Source organism: Parasteatoda tepidariorum, chromosome 7, assembly GCF_982258835.1.
Source record: "Parasteatoda tepidariorum strain Cologne lab strain chromosome 7, Ptep-v5.0, whole genome shotgun sequence".
Lineage (NCBI taxonomy): Eukaryota > Metazoa > Arthropoda > Arachnida > Araneae > Theridiidae > Parasteatoda > Parasteatoda tepidariorum.
This window is the reverse complement of record NC_141761.1, coordinates 103,658,140-103,680,117: the sequence shown is the minus strand read 5'-3', so window position 1 is coordinate 103,680,117 and position 21,978 is coordinate 103,658,140. Positions and strand designations below refer to the sequence as shown.

Sequence of the window (21,978 nt, the reverse complement as noted above, 5' to 3'; positions counted from 1 at the left end):
CATTCATCTTCCAATGTCGTGAACTGGGTTCGAATCCCACCGATGTCTGGCTCTTACGAATCCTGCACCCGGCTCGCACCAACCACAGTGCTGACGCAAAATATCCTCAGGGATGGACGGATCATGAGTTAGAGTCCCCTCGCCGTCGTGCTAACCGTGGGAGGTTTTCATGCGTGTTAGTTCCATCAAAAAGTCCTCCATTAAGGCAAAATTTCTCTCAATACTTTATCAAGGAGTTCCCTTGTCTTCTGGATAGGGTTCAAAATTACAAGGCTACGGAATTGAACATTAGTAGTCGTGAGCCCAAAATGGGGTCGGCTGTTCGAACATGAGGAAAGAAGACATAATATTAAACTGGATTCTGGACTCTACTAAAACACCATCGGAGAAAATGCACCATCATGGGGATATGAATCCTGATCCAAGCCATAGAATGAAAAGAATAAACCCACCACATCAACTTAAACGTATCTGAAATTAAGTTAAAATATTATTCAATCTTATATTTGGCATGGTCACACCCGTTAATAAGATCTGCAAATTCTAGAACATTAGTGGTGGTCAGACAATGATAGTTAAACTTTCCATTCAAAAAACTTGTAATTTAAAATTCGAACAGTGATACTAAATAAGTAGCGAAAGTGTTAGATGGGATGTTTTCTAATAGAAGTTGGGCGTTGGTGCCATCATCTTGGGGCAAATTGGGAGTTGTCCAGTGGTTGCGAGGGGGCCACACCCTGCCCTCTCCTCGATGACCTATATGATAGACAACTTCGGCCCCGTCTTGACTCCCAACTATATACCTATCTTGCTACTTATACAGATATCGCTGACAACTCTAAAAAAATGAATAATATTACCTACTTCATTATATAATTCATAGTTAGAACACGAAAATTACGTTAAACTACAAATTACTCCCCTGATTTAACATATTTAATTTAAATCATCTAGAAATTTTTTTTGACAAAGCTTTACAATGGCTTACAGTCAAAAGTTTTGATATTGAATTATTTTGTTTTCTTTTTGTTGTTGAAAAACGTTTTTTTATAATGATGCTTAATGTAAAATTTTCATTCAATATAAATAAAACAAATTGGTAAATTAAATCAAAAATTTAATATATTTTTGTTCACCAAATATCTCTTTCTCCTTTTGTCAACAAAACATCATGTTAAAAAGTTTAAAAATTATTTAAAGTGTTTTTTCTTAAATTTCATTTATTTATTGAAAGAAACAAAGACACAGAAAACGTCCAAAAATATGCTTCGAACTCTCTTGAAAATGAAGTTCCGAAACTCTTTACTCCTGTAACAACATTTAGGAAGAGTTATTACTTAAATTGGTCATTGCATTGTTACATTGTTCAGGAAGTGTTATTACTTACATTGTTCACCAAAGTTTGAATGCGAAGCATTCAATTTTCAAAGATTTTAAATTTTAAGACTATTTTAAAATGTCTCTCAATTTTTTTTAGACTTTTTAGAAAGCAGCACAGCCGCACAAAAACACGTTTAAAAGTTCCAAAAGTTTTGTTGAGAAGTACTCGAAACAAGAAAGTAGTTTAATTACTTATAGATTCTGATTCATCAAAGTTCTGCAGTTAATTTTCAGACCAAAACATCAATCTTTTTACACTTCTTGGATTTAAAACTATTTTAAAACGTCTTTCTAAAATTTACATATTTTAAATTTCACAACAGCACAAAAAAATTAAAATTGCATTTTGGACACTCTTAAAAGTTTGTTCAGAAGTTCTTCTCTTTAAGCAACAGAGAAGTTTGATTGCTTATAGGTCCTAGTTTACTAACTAAAGTTCTATGCTTAATTCTGAGACCTAAGTATCCATTTTTTTTGAATGCTTGAAATTTAAAACTATTTCAAAACGCTTCTATAAAAATTGCATACTTTTTAATTTGTAAAAACAACACATAAACGCGTTAATACTTTCTCAAAATTTTCCTCAAGCAGCTCTTGTCACTTTAAAAAACAGAGCAGTTGGTTGACTTATAGAGCCTCATTCACCAAACTTCTACACTTCTGTGACCCAAACATCATTTATTTTTAAAATATTTAGATTTTGGAAAATGTCTCGCAGGAAATTTGTGAACCGATTTTGTTATGGTACACACAAAACCCAAAAGTTTTTATACCAGACCCTCCTCAAACTTCCATTCCAAACACTATCCAAGCAACACCCAACGAGAGTTGTTTCATTGCTTATAGATCATTGTTCACCAAAGTTCTACATTTGATTTTGATCAAGATAATGAAATAATTGTTTTCTTTTTTTAATCCCTTTCATTCCCTGACAGTACCCAATTTGAAAGTTGTCTACAGAACCAGTGTCTGTTCCCACGGACAATCCAATCAGGCGTGTTGCACGTTTTCATAACTCTGTGAGAACAGAAAAATATTTTTCAATAGGTAATCTTAATAGTATCCGCACGAAGACTCCAGCGTGCCGGCGTCCTCCTATTAAAATCAGAGTATCAATAATTTCAAAAAATAACAATAGTGTTGATTTTTGAATCTTGATCATCGCCTTTTGTAGAATTAAGCGTCCGTGATATCGATATCCTTTTTCGTTCTGAGGATGGGAAAGATGGCTTCGTGACTCAATGAAACAATTGGTTGGAATTTTTTTTTCTACCGTCTGATTTCTTCTTCTGTGCCAAGAACATTGTAATAAAGTTTTATTGAATTGAGTGAATTGGAATGCAAGGCATTCTATGCGTTGCTAAGTTTTCTATTCCAATGCTTGTTGCAATAATTCAGGGATGTCCTAATAACTTTTCGAGTTTGAGGTATAATAGATTACTAGAGGACTCTGCCCTCTTGCTTATTTCGCTTACCAATCACAACGATTGTTACAAACTATCTTTTCTTTTTTTTTGCTTCTTAACGATAAAAAGAGTTTTCTTTTTTCTCTTTTTGATGATAAACAGAGTTTTCATTTTTTGTTTCTTAACGATAGAGAGTTTTCCTTTTTTTGTTTCTTGACGATAGGCAGAGTTTTTATTTTTTGTTTCTTGATGATAAGCAGAATCTTTCCTTTTTTGTTTCATCAGTATAAAAAGAATTTCTATTTTTTGTTTCTTGATGACAGAAATTTTTTTTTTTATTCTTAACAATAAAGAAGAGTTTTCTTTTCTTTTTTTTTCTTAACGATGAAGAGTTTTCCTTTTTTTGTTTCTTGACGATAAACAGATTTTTCCCTTTTTGTTTCGTGATGATAAACACAGTTTCTATTTTTGTTTCTTGATGACAGACATTTTTTTTCTCTTTTGGTTCTTGACGATAAAAAGAGTTTTCAATTTTTTGCTTCTTGACAACAGTCTTACCTTCTTTTATTCTTAACAATAAAAATATTTTTTTTTTGTTTCTTAACGATAAAAAATTTTCCTTTTTTGTTTCTTGGCGATAAAAATGAGTTTTTCCTTTTTTTGAATCTGGATGATAAGCAGAGTTTTCCCTTTTTTTTTGTTTCTTGATGATAAAAAAAGAGTTTTCTCTCTTTTTTTTTTCTTTTTCGTTTTTTTTTTTTTTTTTTTTTTTTTTTTTTTTGATAATATAAGCCTAGACTTCCCACGATAAATAGATTTTTACATCAAGATTTAAAATTATTCAGTTGAAGGAACGAAAATAGTTTTATTGTGTTAATACAGATTTGATTTATTAGATTCAGTTTCCAATTCTTCCTTCGGGATAACATTTAACCGTATTATTTTGCTCGGTTAACATTTCTAAAACTCAATCTAAAATTTTATCTTTTATTTTCTTATTTATTTTTGGACTGGCTCGATAAAAGGTTTTAGCCAAACCAATTAATTCATTCTGGTTATTTCCTACCAATATTCCACAGTTCTTTATTCATTGTTTTAACTGCATAAGTTGACTGGACACAGTTGTACCCAAAGCATACAATAAAAGTAAAAATAATTCGGTCGAAATTCCTACTGACTTTAAAAGGACGACTAATATTATTGCCCCTTTTTATTAAACAAACTTGTATTGACATAAGGCACGGAGGGAAAAAAATTAACCTGCTAAATTTGAGCTCTCTATCTCGTCAGAAAGCAGTAGAAATTTCAATTTAAAAACAAAAGCGCGTCAATAGCAAGCGAGGCATTTTGAACGAATCATTAATTATAATAATAACAAATAACTTGAAAAATATATTAAACCATAACATAAACATTCATTATGCTATTACCAAACAAAACAAACGGGGAAGTATCGGTAAAAAAGAGGGTAATAAACGTTTAACTATTTCCGAGATAAATACTTATATTTCACACTCACGTATTCCCGAAAGTTCAAATCGACTAAGGATTAGTTATAAGTATCATCAATCTTGAGTCTAGACAAGATTTGGCCCTTAATAGGAGAATATTCCTTTGATGATGATTATCCATCCAGTGTCAGTCAAAATTTCAGAAATCCTTTCACCCACGCAAAAATTAATGGGCGTTGAACGAAATTTTGTTTAATACGGTTGAAATAGGCGGAATACATGTGTCAACAAAAAAGGCAGGGTATTATGATGCATGATGCCGTTTCAATATCCAATGAAGACCTCTCTTAAGAGGAAGAAACAATATAAAGTGAAAACATGAGGTGCATTTAACATCTACTTAAACATCTTTATTCTCTTTTGCTAAATGAAAAACCCCGTTTTTACCTTTTTTGTAAATATAGGCTTGTTATAAATACTCCTTTTGAGATAATGTGGTTAGAAGCGAGCATGCTAAAAAGGAAAATTTTAATAGTTAAGAAAGTTTTAGTAGTTACGTCAGTAATAAATGGTTTCTTTATTTTTCGAGTTATTTAACATAGGAAATAGAGATAAATTTAAAGTTCTCGAACAGTATATGTCCTTAGGTTTCACTTAAAATTTTCCATGTATTTTTTTCTTTACTTACAAAATGTTCCGGAACGAAAAAGTTTAACATTTTTAGAACCAAGTTAATTAAAAAATGTGAACCAATCATAAAGACACGGCTCCCAGACTGACTACGGTCACTGACTACTGTCAGTGAGCTGGTAGGTGCCCACTTTGATCAGCCTGCGTAGGAACCGTGGGTACAAGTTATCGGTCCTCGTTAAACTGTTCTATCGTAAAGTGCTTGACTTCGCATGCAAGTCGTCAGGCTACCAAAGCGAGTGAGACATTGACTCTGCAGAGGATCAAAATTGAGATGGCGTGTCTTCGAATCATCCTTAAAGATGTTTCCCAGACCATCGCCAATAGCTAACTATACCCAGATTCAAATCCCAGCGATGGCTGGTCGATTCGAATTCTGCACCCTGCTCACACTGATTATAGTACTGACGTAAAATATTCTAAGCGGTAAACGGATGGGTTAGAGTCTCTTTGCCGTCAGGCAAACAGCAGGAGGATTTCGTGTTTTCCCTATCCATGAAAAGCAAATGCGGATTAGTTCCATAAAAAAAAATCCTCCACGAAGGCAAATTTTCCCCCAATACTTTATTCAGGAGTTCCCTTGTTTTCTGGATTGGGTTCAAAACTACAAGGCTACGGAGTTGAACATTGGTAGTCGTGAACTCAAAAATTGTGTCGACTGTTCAACAGCAGTTATAAAATAAAATAAAATAGCTAGTTGCGCTGCTCTTGAGTGACGTAAATAAACTGAAACAACAACTGAAAAAATAATTACAATTATTTAACTTTGCTAGTAAAAATAATCAATATCACCAATTGAACTAATAATTATCGAAATTCAGCGTAGCAACCAGCTCATTTTTGTGCGTTATCTTTCGTTCTAGTTCTAAATTGAACCGAGCTTGTCCTTTAGCAACTGCTCCGCGCAGAGCGCTAAATTTATCTAATCCTTCTAAAAATCATCTTTATTATAGATAACGAGTAAGATTTTCAAAGCATACATTTATTGAAACAAAACAAACTTTCCCACGAAAAACATGGAATTTCTAGTAAAGTAACTCCAATGTATTTAAAACCGTCATTTGTAATTCAGATCACACAGCAACATATACCCTGAGAGGTTAAAATGTATCATTTCTATAACAAACAACAGTGTTTATTTATTTAAAATTACTCATCCATCTTTTTATGAGAAGGGTACTTATAATGGAATGATTGACAGTGCCGTATATCGCCGTACAATCTCCCAAGCGATAGCAAAAGTATTTTAACAACTCACTTAGCAGATTGGAATGATTTATGAACGAAGCGTCCCGCGTGAACCTTAAACAAAAACTACGTGTTCCGTAACCAAGGATTTAGATACGCGTTGGAGAATGCGTCTTAATCCTTTCCCCCAAATCGAGGTGGTGTCAGGTGGTTCGAGGGTTCGTAATCTCCTTCAGCACATTCCTTTTCATCCTTTTCTGTGTTTTTTTATGAGGATTTGTTACGGAAAAAGGAAAGAAAAAATCGAAACGAGATAAACGAAAGGGAAAGTTGACTGGGTTCAAAGCTGAATGCCGTTTTCTTCCCGTACTTTAAGAGATGATTTTGTTTGTCAATTACTTGAATATGGAAATGAATGGTTAATGGTTTTCGATTGAAGAATTGATTTAAAGAGTTTAGATTTGATCGAAATTCAATGATGTGAATTCGAGTTTTAACAGTAATTGTTTTTTATTGTTTTAGTTCATTGCTTTCAGATTGTTAATCAAAATATGCATCCATTTAGTTCAGTTCTACTTCGTTTGATTATTTCGTTCTTTTTATTTATTTTCAGAAAAATTTATTAAACTTTGAACCATAATGCTCTAAATTTGTCGCGACCATGGTGCTCGATTGAAAAATGTTTCTTTTAAAGTTGAACCACAGTTTCGTAGTTCACGTTTAGGTTCACCTTGTGTCCACGTTCAAGTGGGTGTTTTCAAGTTGAACAACAGTTTCATTGTTCATGCTTACGTTCACTTTGTGTTCACGTTCAAGTGGGTGTTTTCAAGTTGAACAACAGTTTCGTTGATCACGTTTAAGTTCACGATGGTGTTCACACTCTAGTTGGTAGTTTGAAGTTGAACTAAAGCATACGATACTATGATTCAACTTAGTATTATATTTAGATTACGACAAATTCAGGAGATAATATGGATTTTTATGACACAATTTAATATCAAGAATTTATGACTTTTATATGGCTAAAATTTCCAACAATAAAGAGTCGAACAAATAATTAAAGTAATCGGAATAAAAAGAATCTTTTCCTTGGTTCTAAAAATACAGTGATATTTTTATTAAAATCTTCCGAATCAATCAATTTAAATTTGCCTTATTAAGTAAGGTGGTTTTGTAACAAAGAATCAAAACAATTATTATTCGAATCATTTGATTTAAATCAAGTAGAGTCAACATATTTAAATTAATAGATTGGCCATTTTCAAATTAGATGAAATCAATGTATATTCTAAATTTAAATCAATGAATAAATCAAAATTAAGTTTAAATCAATATATTATAATTATTAACGCAAGCAATGTGCTTTCATTTAATGAATTCATTTTACGTATACACTTATTTATGGATTTTTAATTTGTGATAAATTTTCAAAGAAAAAACGTGCTTTCGACATTTTCAAAAATTAACTTTTAATCGAAAATATACCGTAAAAACATCCATAAATCATTTACTCTTTTTAAAACCAATTTATTTAAGAATCTAGAACAATAAATATAAATAGACAGCATATCCTTCACTCGAAGAAACGTCACTGAAAATATTTTTACATTTATATCGTCGTATAATAATAAAAACGCTGTTTTATTTACCACCGTATAATTTTTTAAAAAACATCGAACTAAGCATACGACAAAATATGAAATAAAGTATTCTTTTAGGGTTTCTTTTGAAATTAGAGTTGAGGCGTATGTTCGTAATCTACTTAAAAAAGAATTAATCTCCATTCATTAGTCAGTTGTAACAAATCGCTAAAAGGACAATTAGCTCACTTGTCATTTTTGACTCCTTTTTCATGCTTCTAGTTATCTATATTTTGTCGCTCTAAGCGGTTGCACGGAAGAATTCGCTATTTGATATGCAGGAAGAAAGAGATGGCTTTTAAATTGCGCTTACGGGTAAATGTCTCTTAAATTAAATAATGATCGGAAAATCAAACGATTTCATGTCAATTTCGTGATCAGAATTCAAGTTGTAAACTATTATTAGAATATAATTTTTAAGAAAAATTTTCACAAGTGGAATTTTTAAACTGAATTATTTTATCTTCTAGATCAGCCTTTTCACTTTAGATCATACATTCTTGAAGACGAGTAGTTGTTACTGTGAATGATTAAAATTTGTGGTTGACTTCCACCGGTGAATGTCGACAATCACGTAGTTGCTTTGGTAAATGTCCGAAATATATACTAGGTCTAGTTAAGTGCCACTGCCAGGTAGGCATTTGTCCGGTATACCCTACATTGATGGGTTTTTTTTAGGTTCAGTGCCACTGCCCGGTGTACATTTGCCTAGTATACCCTCCACTGATGTTTTTTTCAAAGTTAAGTGCCCGTACTCAGTATGCATTTAACCAGTGCTCCGAATACTGATCTTTCTCCTAATCTATCGTCAGCAGATATTAAAATATCGAATAAATATAATATCGACGAATAAATTAATATCAAATCGGATACAACAAATGTTTCGGACATTCACCGAAGTGACTATGTGATTGTTGACATTCACTGGTGAAAGTTCACATTCTCTTGATTTTGGTCAATCACGGTAACAGAGTCATAAAATATACAAAATATACTAACTATAGATGGGTAATTATGTGCCTTTAAGGCCATTTTTTAAATAATGTATTGTGAAAATGTTTTTGGAATTGCGATTCATTTAGATCAAAATTAATTTAATTTTTAAGATAATATTTTTTTGGTGGGAATGTAGACAAAATTTTCAAAAAAATGTTTCTTACTGTAATGACTTTTCCATAAACTTGAACATCCGTACTTACAAATAACCGCATTTATAAATATTTTATAAATATTGTGTTCTTAACTACAAGCAAAAGCGATGAGAAATGATTAAAAGAATGAACGCAAAACGCAAAAGGAAAAATGGTTCTCCAGTGCTGACTTCTCTTTTCGACCCCACGCCAACCATTACTGTTATCCACATTTTTCAAAGCAACGCCTTTCATTGTTTCTTTTTTTATTTTCTGAAATTATTAGCAGATGGCCGCACGAACATTCAAATCTTAGGAGGTTAAAAACTTCCTATTGACTACTAATAGTTAAGGAAGTTTGTGGGAAGCATAATGCCCTTATGAAGGGTTAAAAAATGACCTAATTGCAAACTGTTGCTAATTACTATTACTAACCTGTAATGATCTGGGAATTCGATGTCACAGGCGTAACACCTGAGATGAGACAATTCATCCCCATCTTCCTGTTTTGGGATGAGAGGAGGAGGGATGATTCCAGAATTCTCTGATCCATCTTCTTTTTGATACTCTTTTCTTTCATCGGAACCTACAACATTCAATGAATATTTATTTATATAAGCTGTATAGGCAAATTAATAAATAATAGTTAGCAATTTGTTAGTTAGCAATTAATTGGACCTACATTAGTTAGGAATTTATTTATATAGGCTGTCATATAGGTCTACTGATGAAGACCTACAATAGTTAAAAATTTATTTACTTAAACTGCTATATAGGCCTATTAATGAAGACCGACACTAGTTAGCAATTTCTTTACTTGGGCTGTTACATGGGTCTATTAATGAAGACCGATAATAATCATTAATAGAAGACCAAGAGGGAAACTGATTTCTTAACTTAAAATACCATCTTTTTTTGCTAAATTTAAAGTCTACCTCTCAAAATATCAAGATTGCTCTTGAGTACGTGAAAATCCGATCATTCGATCCACAATTATGGAAGTGTTCCGTTTTTATTTTTCCACTGTGCACTTTTCTAGTTTTCCTTTACCCTTAATACGCAACAACTTTAAATGAACCACATAAATTGCTAAAATTATTGCAAATTTTTCCCCCAACATCCGACTTTTGTTACAAATCATCTGCATGCCGATCATTGGGAGACCAAAGCACTGTATCATTACTGTAATTTCTTTTCCTATTACCATCACTCACCACCCTCCCCCTCTTCATCATCCCTCTTCAATGCAAACACAAACCGTTACATATCCTATTGATTGTCAGAAGGGCGTTCAAAAAGTCTCATTTTTTGGATAATAATGTAACGGTGGTGCAACACGCGCCTATTTGAGGGGAGGGGGAGGAAGAACACGCTGCTGTTTTAGCAGACCGGTAGTGTTACCCCTCACTTTTACAGATTATTATTACTGTCTGTCCACCAGATGAAGTAGATAGATAAAGAACAAATCCCTATTTCAGTATCACCTGCAATAACACCCACGACTGTGATTTAATTCCCTTGAAAATCGCGGAAATATAGGGATTTTTTTTAAAAAATTCGAATGAGGATTATTTAAGCACTCATTTTTTTTAAATAGTTGCTTTATTAAAGTAGAGATTTCTTTAAAATTCAATCGGGAATTATTTAAGAACTTATTTGCTTATATTTAAAATGCTTGCTTTATTAACGTGGAGATATTTTTTGCAATTCAATTGGGAATTATTTAAGTATCTATTTGCTTTTATTTAATACAATTGTTCTATTAACGCAGATATATTTTAATTCAAACAGGAAATATTTAGGCACTTATTTTGTTTAAAATAATTGCTTTATTAACGTAAATATTTTTTCAATTCAATCGGGAATTATCAAAGCACTTCTAGATTTGAAATAACTGCTTTATTAACGTGGAAAATCTTTACTTAAAATGGGAACTGTTTATGTTTAACACAATTGTTCTATCACTTTTTGTGATACTAACATGAAGTTAATTTCAACTTGAAATTATTAATATAAACGTAATAATATTAAAATAATGAGTTTGTAGCTTTTATAATATTAGCGCAAGGAATTTTTAATCAAAATGGTAATTATTTAAATTTTAATCGCTTTGTATCTGAAATAGCCATCATAACTTCAGACATTAAATTTACATATATATTTTAATATAATGAAGTACGCGTAAATAGTTATGCTAATATTTTGTATAAATGTAGTTGTAGTATTTAATTAGCTCTTTAATGCAAAATATTCAAGAAAATTAGTTGCGTACAAATTTTAATCAGCATTATTATTTTTAAAATTTATGTAAGTTACATCATAAAATTCGAATGAGTTTAAATATAAATTAAGTTACGTAGTTTATGTGAATGACAGTTATGTGATCTACAGATTAAGTTATAAATTATACTAAATTTTTTTTTTCGTTTTATACATAACTTTATTTAAAATTAACGTTATTTTACTTCATAATTCAATAATAAGATTGTAATTCAATACCACATATTTAAAAAATATATATATATTAATCAATTTGTACAGTAAATACGTTGAAAAATTAAAAATGAGTTGATCAAATTTACTTATTCTGTCCATTTTAAATAAATAAATTACGCTTTTTGTAAGAAATAGAAAATTGTTTAAGTATATTCGTTCAAAATTAATGAAAACAAGGTTAGAAACTTCGCAATTAACTGGAAATAGTGTTTAATTAATTTTTTATGTAAAATACGAAGTAATAAGGCAAACTAGAAATATAGAAATTAAAGTAACATTTCATTTTATTTGTATTACTAAAAAAAAATTTAAAAAAATCGAATATTTAGTAAAACTTTCGGTACTCATAAATCCCTTTTTGAAAGGAAAAGTTGAGAAAAGAATCCCTAACAGAAGCATCACGTTCTGACTTTTCCCTCATCAGGTGTGTTGTTATACTAGTGACTCTCTCCGCATCACTTCATCACGAAACGGTAGCAGAGAATGAATATGGCAACAAAAGTAATGATCATTCTAATCCCCCGGTTCGATCCTTTTGACTCACTAGCACCTTATCTGTATTTAACAAAACAGAGAGTGTGCCACAGTTGGCGATGAAGCTCTGTGGATGATTAAGAATTAAAAAGCTCTCAGAGGGATTTTAACGAACAAAAATAAATATCTTATTTTGCGTAACAGTTAAATTGAATTAAAAGAAACAACCTGAAATTAAAATTAAAGTATAAATTAGAAATTTTGGATAAAAGAAAGTGAATGCAAATTTGATATTTTTTTTTTATTTTTAACATGGTTTTTCGATGCACTTTCGCCAAGGAAAATTAAAAAATCCTTAGTTTTAGAGCTTTACACTTGAAGCAAAGCTATAATTTTAAACTATTCGTGTCATTTTGCCTTGAAGAATTATTTGGGCTTTAGAATGGACAAATAACTTAAATATTTTAAAAGTTATAAAACTTCTTTAAAAAATCGCCAATTTTTCGGTTATGGAACCCTTAAATGATCGACTTTCTTTCAGCGGAACCCCGAGACTTAGAAGAAATTTCAATAGCAAATTTGAAAAATACTAATCTATTAAAGACCTTAACTTATTTTGAAAATATTTAATGAATTTAATAAAGAAAGAAATTTTTTCATCGTGTAGTTTCAACAACACTAGTCTTAAATTTGGATTTTATGGCATACAGTTAAATTTACAGGCCTGAAGTGATATCTGGTCATTTAATTTTATTTCATTGTAAGTATAAACTCAAAATGAAGGAGTTGAACTGCTGTTCTGGTTTAAATAATACGAAAATAAGCGTTATCAGATTAATATTAAATTAGTGATAAAAATTAATTTGATGCAGATTTTATTACAATATAATAATATTTATTGCAATATTATAATTTATTGTAATAAAATTTGCAATAAATATAATAATATTTATGACAATAAATTATATTTTATTAGGGTTTTGTAATTAATAATGTTCTAACTCTCGGAACCCCTGTGACTTTTTCACGAAATCCAAAGGCTCTGCGGAACTGGTGTAGAGAGATCTGAACTAGTCTAAAACGGGCTTAAAACAAAGTTAATAATGGTACACAAATGATCTGTTTGTACCAATGGATCATAGACCGGGAAAGCCTTGTTGGTAGGACACTGGGTCCATGTTTAAGAGGTCATTGGTTCGATCCGAAGACTCTCCATGTAGTAAATGGTGACTGATAAGGTGACGAATGGAATGGTGACGTTAAATCTGTCGAGTCTCAAAGTCTTCCATGTTCCCATAACAAATCATACCTCTGGGGGTACTGATCCTGGAGTTTCCTTGTCTTCTGGATAGGTTCAGAATTACAAGGATACGGAGTTGAATATTAGTAGTTGTAAACCCAAAATTGGGTCGGCTGTTCAACGACGGTTATAAAATATAAAATGATAAATACAATTTTAACTTTATTTATGAATACTTGGTTATTAACTGTGGTCTAAAGACATATTTGGGCATTTAAAAGATCTATTGATGGGTCATTTGTTACGAATGGCGAACAACTTTAATTACATTTGCACATTGGCGTTCATTCAAATTTGAAGAAAAAAAAAGGAAATCACAGATAACCCTACAAAAGTATCTCCAGGTGGGAATTGCCAATCGAAAAGGTCAACATCGGTTTCCAGGTCTTCCAAACAGAACTCTCTCTTCAGGTATCAACCAAATTGACCATGTCACGCCGCAGTGAAGACACCTGACCGTTTTATCCGCCCCCACAATCGGAACTATGTTTGTCATCCGCAATGGGTAAGGGGGTGCGCATTAGACGTGAAAGAGCAGTTGCCGACTTCCCATTGGATTGCGTGATCTTCTCCAACTGGGCAGGTAATAAGGTAGAGATTCTGGAATGGATGGTAGGGACCGGCAGATGTTGGGGCATAGTGGGAAGTACATTTTTATTGTTACACATAGACTTTTTTTTTCTTCCCCTGACGTATTAGGGTTCGTCACCATTTGGCTGAATGCTTGTCATCGCAGTCACCAGGTGCTGAGATTCACGTCGCTTGACGTCACTCAGCGCGAGCGCGGTATTGATTTTCAAATTTGAATAATGTTAGATGATGTGGGTGAAAATAAAGGTTGAAAAGTTTATTACGTGCACAGAATGGTAATCTAATTGTGAAAATATTAATAAAAGAATAATATATTATAATGTGATCAAGAAATCAATAACCAAGATATTGCTTATTTTCTATTGACATTTTCTCCCTTTTATTTATTTACTTACAACTGACAGTGAACTGTCGAACCCTTTTTGGCATTTCGGCTATCAATGTTCTATTCCAAAGCATTATAACTTTGAACCAAACCCAGAAAACAAAGATCAAGCGTTGGGACGAAATTGCCAACATTGAGAACTTTTTGATGTTACTTATCCACATCAGCGTTTCATGAGTAAAACCACTTAAAACCTGACAGGGTTAGCTAAGAGGCAAGGGGTTTCAAAATGATCCACCTTTTACTAAGGGTATTGTGGTTGAGATGCGATTCTCCAATCTAGCGGCTTTTTACAACCCGTTCTCTCATTTGGCATTTTTTTTTTTTTAAATAAAGAAAAACCAAGATATTTTTAATTTTTTTTTATGTTCAAGAAACAAGTTTTAAAAGAAAGAAAGCCTTCATTATAATTGCGATAAAATACAGCCAACTGGAAAATCTCCAAAAAAGACAACGAGTCGTTAAAAGCCGTTGGGTTGTACACTGAAGAGCCAAAAAAACTGGTATACCTGCCTAGTATCGTGTAGGGCCCCCACGAGCACGCAGAAGTGCCGCAACACGACGTGGCATGGATTCGATCAATGTGTGAAGTAGTACAGGAGATAATTGATATCATGAATCCTGCAGGGCTGTCCATAAACCAGTGGGAGTAAGAGGGGGTGGGGACATCTTCTGAGCATCACCTTGCAAGGCATTCCAAATATGCTCAATAATGTTCATGTCTGGGAGTGGATCCAAGAGCACTCTTCTGAATTTAGACACTTCCGCTGGCCACCAAAATCCCCAGACATGAACATTATTAAACACATTTGGGATGTCTTGCAACGATATGTTCAGAAGATATTCCCACCCCCTCTTACTCCCACTGGTTTATGGACAGCACTACTTCACACATTGATCGAATTCATGCCACGTCGTGTTGCAGCACTTCTGCGTGCTCGCGGGGGCCCTACACGATATTAGGCAGGTATACCAGTTTTTTTGGCTCTTCAGTGTAAATGGGTGACCGTGATTGTGTCGATTAGCCATTGCTGGGAATCGAATTTGGGGCACCTCGTTGGACCCTATGCCCTACTAAGCCACTGCGGCTCTCTTAACATTTCTGGAGTTGGGTATTACACTTTCTTAAGTCGAGAAAATATCAAAAAAAATTTCGAATGCAATTTCCGTACATTTCTAAGAAAAATCTAATCAATTTTGAATCCTAATATAGATCAAATCGTACTACTACGTAAATTTGCTACAATCTTAATAAAAGAAAATATGTTTTCATTCAATTTGAATAATATTATTGATCAGGACTTACTTACGCGATTCAAAATGATGTCATATTAAGGTTGCAGCAATTTTTTTTTAATGGCGGGCACTTGGAGCTATTGTCCATTGGCCACAGAAAGTGCCAGAACTGCTAATTCTCTTTTCGTTACCCAGTGGGCACCTGTGGCGAAGCCACGGCGGTGGAACAGCGTCGCCCACGTCACACTACCACAACCCGTTTATAGGGCGAGTCACATTCACACACAAAGGAGAAAGGACATAGAACACAGATAGAGGGAAAGAAACATCCATGCCTTGCCCGGGATTCGAACCCAGAACCTTTCTGATGCAAGGACAGTTCCCTGCCCCCTACACAGACTGGTCGGCGGTTGCAGCAAATTTGAACGAATTATCTCACTCAAATTCAAAATTTTCAGAAATTTTTTACGGCATATTTCTAATACGTTTTTGAAATCTGTTGTTATGTACTTATAAAAGCTATAGCATCCGTAGCAGCAATGTTAGTATTCGTTACATCCCTGAACTTAAGAAACGTATTTTCTTAAAACTTAGATGAAATTTCACAGGTTTAGATGCTCAATAGTTCAAGCATTTTTTTTCTTTTAAATATTCGAAATAAAATTTCCGTAAAATGTATCATGAAAAATAATTTGAAATAGCACTATAGGCAACATATGGTATTAATAAATCAAATATATAAAGAATAACATTGATTGATGTGTTTTAATTGTTCTGAGTTCATTATAATTAATTTCGTTGTAAGATTTCTGTCAAAAATAATTTTGTCTCACGGTTGACTTCTTTAAACTAATTTAACTGTTTTTGAAACCAGAAGGACCAATTAAGGGACAGTTAACTTCACACATCCAATTTCATCCTGGAATTCAACAAAGTTGAAAATAAATACTTTTATTTTACATAGATGGTTAAAGTTATGCGAAGTTATTTTTAATATTGAATAACATGCATCAAAAATCGATATCGGTCAGCAACTTTCGGAAATATTCACGATAAAAATCACCTTCGTCTTCTGAAGTATCAGTGTGAGAAGTTTTTCTAAGAAATTAAAATCAGCTTTCAACTTTCTAAGATATTTTGCATGAAATGAAAATCTGTCAACAATTATTTGATATGCTTGTTTTGGGAATTAAAATCAGTATACAACTTTCTAAGATATTCATGCAAGAAATCAAAATCCGCTTACAACATTCCGAGATATTTGTGCCAGAAATCAAAATCAGCTTGCAACTGAGATATATTTGTGAAAGAAATCGAAATAAACTTGCAACTTTCTGAGATATTTGTGCAAGAAATCAAAATCAGCACACAACATTCTGAGATACTTGCTCAGAAATGAAAATAAGTGTACAACTTTTATAGATATTTCTATCAGAAATCCGCCTTTTGACATAATTAGCATTAGCAGCTCGAACAAAAAAAGATAGATGGTATGAAGACCCTAGATAAATTCTAAATAACGTTACTTCAATATTTTTCTGCCTGCGAAATTAATTTCAGAGAACCTACATCAAATTATTAATCACTTATGATAGTAAAATTACACTACAAAAGTAAAAAGAGTTTTATCTCCTCATCCCATCTACCGACCAATAGATTGAGATTCCATTCTTAAACATATCATCTTCCAGAAAAATTATTTAACTCCAAGATAAAAACAATCGAAAATGCATTTAATACACCTCATCATTACTCTTTTAAAAAAAGAAGTTGGCGAAATTTTTTATTCTCTCATCAATCTCATTTGGCGAAATACAGAAAGCATTCAATTTCAATAATTACATTTCTTGAAAGATTCCTGTAATCATAGAGCTGTAAGCTAGGATAAAGAATGCTGTTAAAGATGACGCTTTGTTTGATGTACCCTCATGGAAGCACCCTCAGAGGTTTAATTTTCTCACCTGTTTTCGTGTAATGACGGCGATGAATAAAGATCGAGAGATAAGATCGAAAAGTTATATTGAATCTTTTATTTTTATTTTTATGTGTGTCTTGAAATGAGAAATACTTACGTGTTTCGATCGCACATAATTGTGTGAAAACTCTTTAGTTGGAATAGAAGATAGATAGCCGTAAATTGTATCGTATATTTATGAGTACTTTGTCATATTTTGTAATAATTTAATTGTATTTGGTTGGATGGAATTTTTCGTCGTGTGAATCGAAAAAGGCGTTCGTTAAATCAGATGGGAACATTAGATGCTTTGCGAAGGTTTCAAATTACAATTTTAAAATTTCATTTCAAAAGGCATATATTCTTTGTAATTTTTTTTTATACTCTTCTGCAACATTTGTAGAGGAATTATAAATTTGTATTAAAATATTTTTATTCTACTCAAAAGTAGAATACATATATTCTATAACATTAATACAATATTTTATAGATATATTTTTTTTAAATTTCCTACTTTATAGGATTGTTTGAGTGTTGTTTATTATTTAAAATAAAACTCAACTTTAAAAATAAAATTAATATTAAAAAATGTGTTTTCTAAACATTTTTAAGCTTACTACTTATAAAATTTTTTTAAAAAAACACAAACTGTAGAAATTTTTTAAAAAAGAAAATATTAAATATAATATTTAAATTCATTTTTAAATAAAACAACTCATACAGAACGCTTTTAAAAAATAGCTTAAATTTCAGATTAATAAAACTACAGTTAAGATCTAAAAACAGAACAAAAGTTGGTTTTTTAACGTTTTTATCTAATTCGTAAAACAACGTTGCAGAAAAAACTGTTTTTACTAAGAAAACAAAATAAAAATGTTTTGTTATTTAATTTTTTTAAAAAAAAGGATTAAATGCTAAGTGTTTTTTTTGCCCGTTGCTATTATTTAAAAAATACTCAAATAAAATAAAATCTGAAATAGTTTTGATTTTTAAATCAGAGGAAGCAGAATAAAAAGAATGAATGTAAACAACAATTTATTAAGTAAATATTAAACAAACAAAAAACAATTTATTGTTGAAAAATTAAAAATGTAAGCTTCCAACACCCACTTCTGTTTATAAATGTGACTTATCAAACAAATAACAACCTACTCACACAATATAGGTAATAACCTATTCAATACTCAAATCATGTTTATGTTCTATATAAGTCTACACGAACTGCTTAAAACATTAATTTCCAGTCCTGCTCTATGAATTTACCTTTCAAATTAAAAAGCGAAATAAAGTAACATGATTTTGTTGCCGCTTTATTGATGGACTTTATATTCATAAATCAAAGATTTAAAAAGAATATGCGGATATTCCTTTGACATACCATGGTTATATCATTTGTCATAATAACAAATCATCAATAACATTCAGTCGTAAGGGCATTAAGCTAAAATATCTCGACTGATGTGAAACTTGTACAACTATTGATACAGAAAATGAAGAATTATCAGTATCGTCGATGAAGGAAAAATCAAGTTTTGAGGACGATTTTTTATGACTGTTGTGCAAGGAGAAAAAATTGTTTCTCAAGAACAATTCAAATAATTTTGTTTACGTTTTCGAATTCTTTTATTTAAAATGACATAGTTTATAGTGAACCGGGTTCGAATGTCAAAGGCTGGTCGATACGAATTCCGTATCCGGCTTGCACCGACCACAGTGCTAAAGTGAAATATCCTGATTGGCAGACGGATCATGGGGTAGAATCCCCTTAACGTCAGGTTAACCGTTGGAGGTTCTCGCAGTCTTAATCTCCATGTAACGCAAATGCGGTTAGTTCCATCAAAAAAGTCCTCCACGAAGATAAATTTCTTCCAATACTTGATCCAGGAGTTCCCTTGTCTTCTGGATTGGGTTCAAGATTACAAGGCTACAATAGCTGAACATTAGTTGTCGTAAACTCAAAAACTGTGTCGGCTGTTCAACAGCGGTTATAAAATAAAATAGTTTATAATAATGTAATTTGTATGCCATATAAAAAATTAACCAATGATTATAAAATGGATATTTTCTTTGGATAAACAAGTTCACAGAAGTATTTTTGATTTGGCTGGGCAGTTTAATAAAAATGACGGAATACTAAAAAAGGGGGAAAACTGCCGGTGCCATATTTTACAGATTGCGGCTACCCATCATATTTTAAAGGTCAAGAAACCAAGACATCGAAAAGGGGACATGCAGGTACATTTGAGAGTCTGATTTCGCAATTTAAAATATTATTTTTGTATACCAACAAATCCATTAATCCATTTAAGGTTAGACCTTCGAGTCATTGTCCTAAAATTCATTACTGTACAGCAAAATTCGATTACTAGACCAAAAATCATTAAAATGTGCCGTTTTTTTTCTTCTCTTTTTTTATGAATAATTTTCTTATTATTGAAATTTTCTAATTATTAAGATGACGCTATAAAGTGGGAAAACCCCTTTATAGAAAATTGTATTTCACCTCCAACTTTAGTACATCACCTATAAGAACAAAAGCTGCAGATTAAAAGAAGGATGTTTTTTAAATCAATCAGTGAGGTGTTTTAAATGTGACTATTCCAAATATCATTATCTTGATTCTGTTTATAGCCATGTTTGCCTTTCTGCTGTTGTTTTATCATTTCTTTATAACTTTCTCGTGCTACTTCTCCAATTTAAATAGTTTAGAAATTATATCTTAAACTCGGATATTAAACAATGCTGTAAAAGCAATATTAGCTATCGTAAAAGAATTTGCAGATCATAGATTGCTACGAATTGAAATTTGGTTGATAAATTAAATTCTTACTAAACTTATTTAAGCAATTTTTTTCATGGGTTTTTTCAAAAGTACGATTCCTTTTTGCAAAGAAAAAAAAAGAGGTGCGTCAAATATTTTTCATTAGAATTTTTCCTGAAGTAACAATTATTAATAATAAAATAATTTATATCTGTATTTGAATTAAAAGTGTTTTTTTAGAGCTAAATAAGTAGGTAACTGAAACAAATATCCGATCCGTATAAACTTAATAGTTCATTTATCCTATCTTTTAATCCATATAAATCCATTTTCTTTAAACTTTTAATCCGTATAAATAAATTTTTTCAAACTTTTAATCCAAATAAATCCATTTATCCAAGCTTTTAATCCAAATAAATCCATTTTTTCAAACTTTTAATCCTAATAAATCCATTTATCCAAACTTTTAATCTAAATAAATCCATTTATCCAAACTTTTAATCCAAATAAATCCATTTATCCAAACTTTTAATCTGAATAAATCCATTTATCCAAACTTTTAATCTGAATAAATCCATTTTTTCGAACTTTTAATCCCAATAAATCCATTTTTCAAACTTTTTGTACTAAGTCAATCGTTCTTGTACTACGTTATTAATGAGTAAAAAAAAGGTTATCTAGTGGTCATTTCGGTTAATCTAATTTTGATTGATGTAGTTATTAATTTTGATAAATGATGAAACATTCCAGGGTATATCAAAATACAAACATAGTAGCTATTTTGACGCTTAAGGCCTGAAACCAGCAGCTCGCATGACAATCTCTTAATTAAGGTGTGTATGTTTGTTGTTTGCACGAGATCTAATTTCAAATCCCCCTCAATACAAATTTAGGACAGCTCTAATGGAATCGATTTAATGATTTTTTTTTTTCTTTTTCATTTTGAAAACTTCTCCTCGTTGTCTTTTGAAAAAGAGGTGAATAAACCCGATTAAATATCATATTAATGAGAACAACGTTACCACATCCATCAACGGTGATATGGGAGGGCGAAAAACAAAGAGATCTTAATTGCGTTAACGCATATTTCTCATTTACCCGATCTTAAGCGTTCCTTCAGTAGAAGACCGGTTGTTGGGAAAGTGTACTTTTTTCTTTCTTTCTTTAAACTGATTGTCAATTTGAATCACGGGTTGTATGAACGACGGGTTTCGAATCCAGATTATTTAAAAGAGCATTTTTTTAAGCGATTTTGGTGAAAAACGCTGTGATGTTCATCTCGACAATAAGATGCACTTGTGTACATGCAAGCATACATACATATTTCTCTTTACTCTGAATCGGAACACAGGGGCTTCTATCATACCTTTTTTATTTTATTTTATAACCGTCGTTAAACAATTTAGGCTTCACGACGACTCAACTCCGTAGCCTGGTACTTTTGAGCAAAATCCTGAAGAAAAGGGATCTCCTGGATCAAGTATTGGGAGAAATTCGCCTTCGTGGAGGATTTTTAAATTAAACTAACTCGCATTTGTGCTACATGGAGAGGAAGACCACGAGAACCTCCCACGGTTAGTCTGACGACAAGGGGACTCTAATCCATGATCCATCTACCACTGAGGATATTTTACGTCAGCACTGTGGTCGGTGTGAGCCGGGGGCGGAATTCGTATCGATCTGCCATCGCTAAGGATTCGAACCTGGTTACCTCATTGGTATTCGATCGCTCTATCCCCTGAGCTACCACGACTTTTCCATCATAGTTATCCATCAAACTCTATTGGAGATCAGATATTTTGTTACCACGTCCTCCATGTCTTTTCTATTGTTTTCAGTTCATTTACTATCATCCTGAGCCAAATAATTTTAAGTCTTCCTCTTTTCTATTTCCCC

At 31.9% G+C, this 21,978-nt stretch overlaps 1 protein-coding gene across 2 annotated transcripts in view; it reads right to left on the bottom strand.

Annotated features, from left to right (window-relative positions):
- Window positions 1-21,978, bottom strand: part of LOC107436282 (histone-lysine N-methyltransferase MECOM) — a 238,393-nt gene that overhangs the window by 35,964 nt on the left and 180,451 nt on the right. For both annotated transcript variants that reach the window (XM_016047922.4, XM_016047923.4), the window contains exon 5: window positions 9,321-9,471. In XM_016047922.4, coding sequence (XP_015903408.4) covers window positions 9,321-9,471 — 151 coding nt within the window. The remainder of the gene's footprint in view (window positions 1-9,320; window positions 9,472-21,978) is intronic.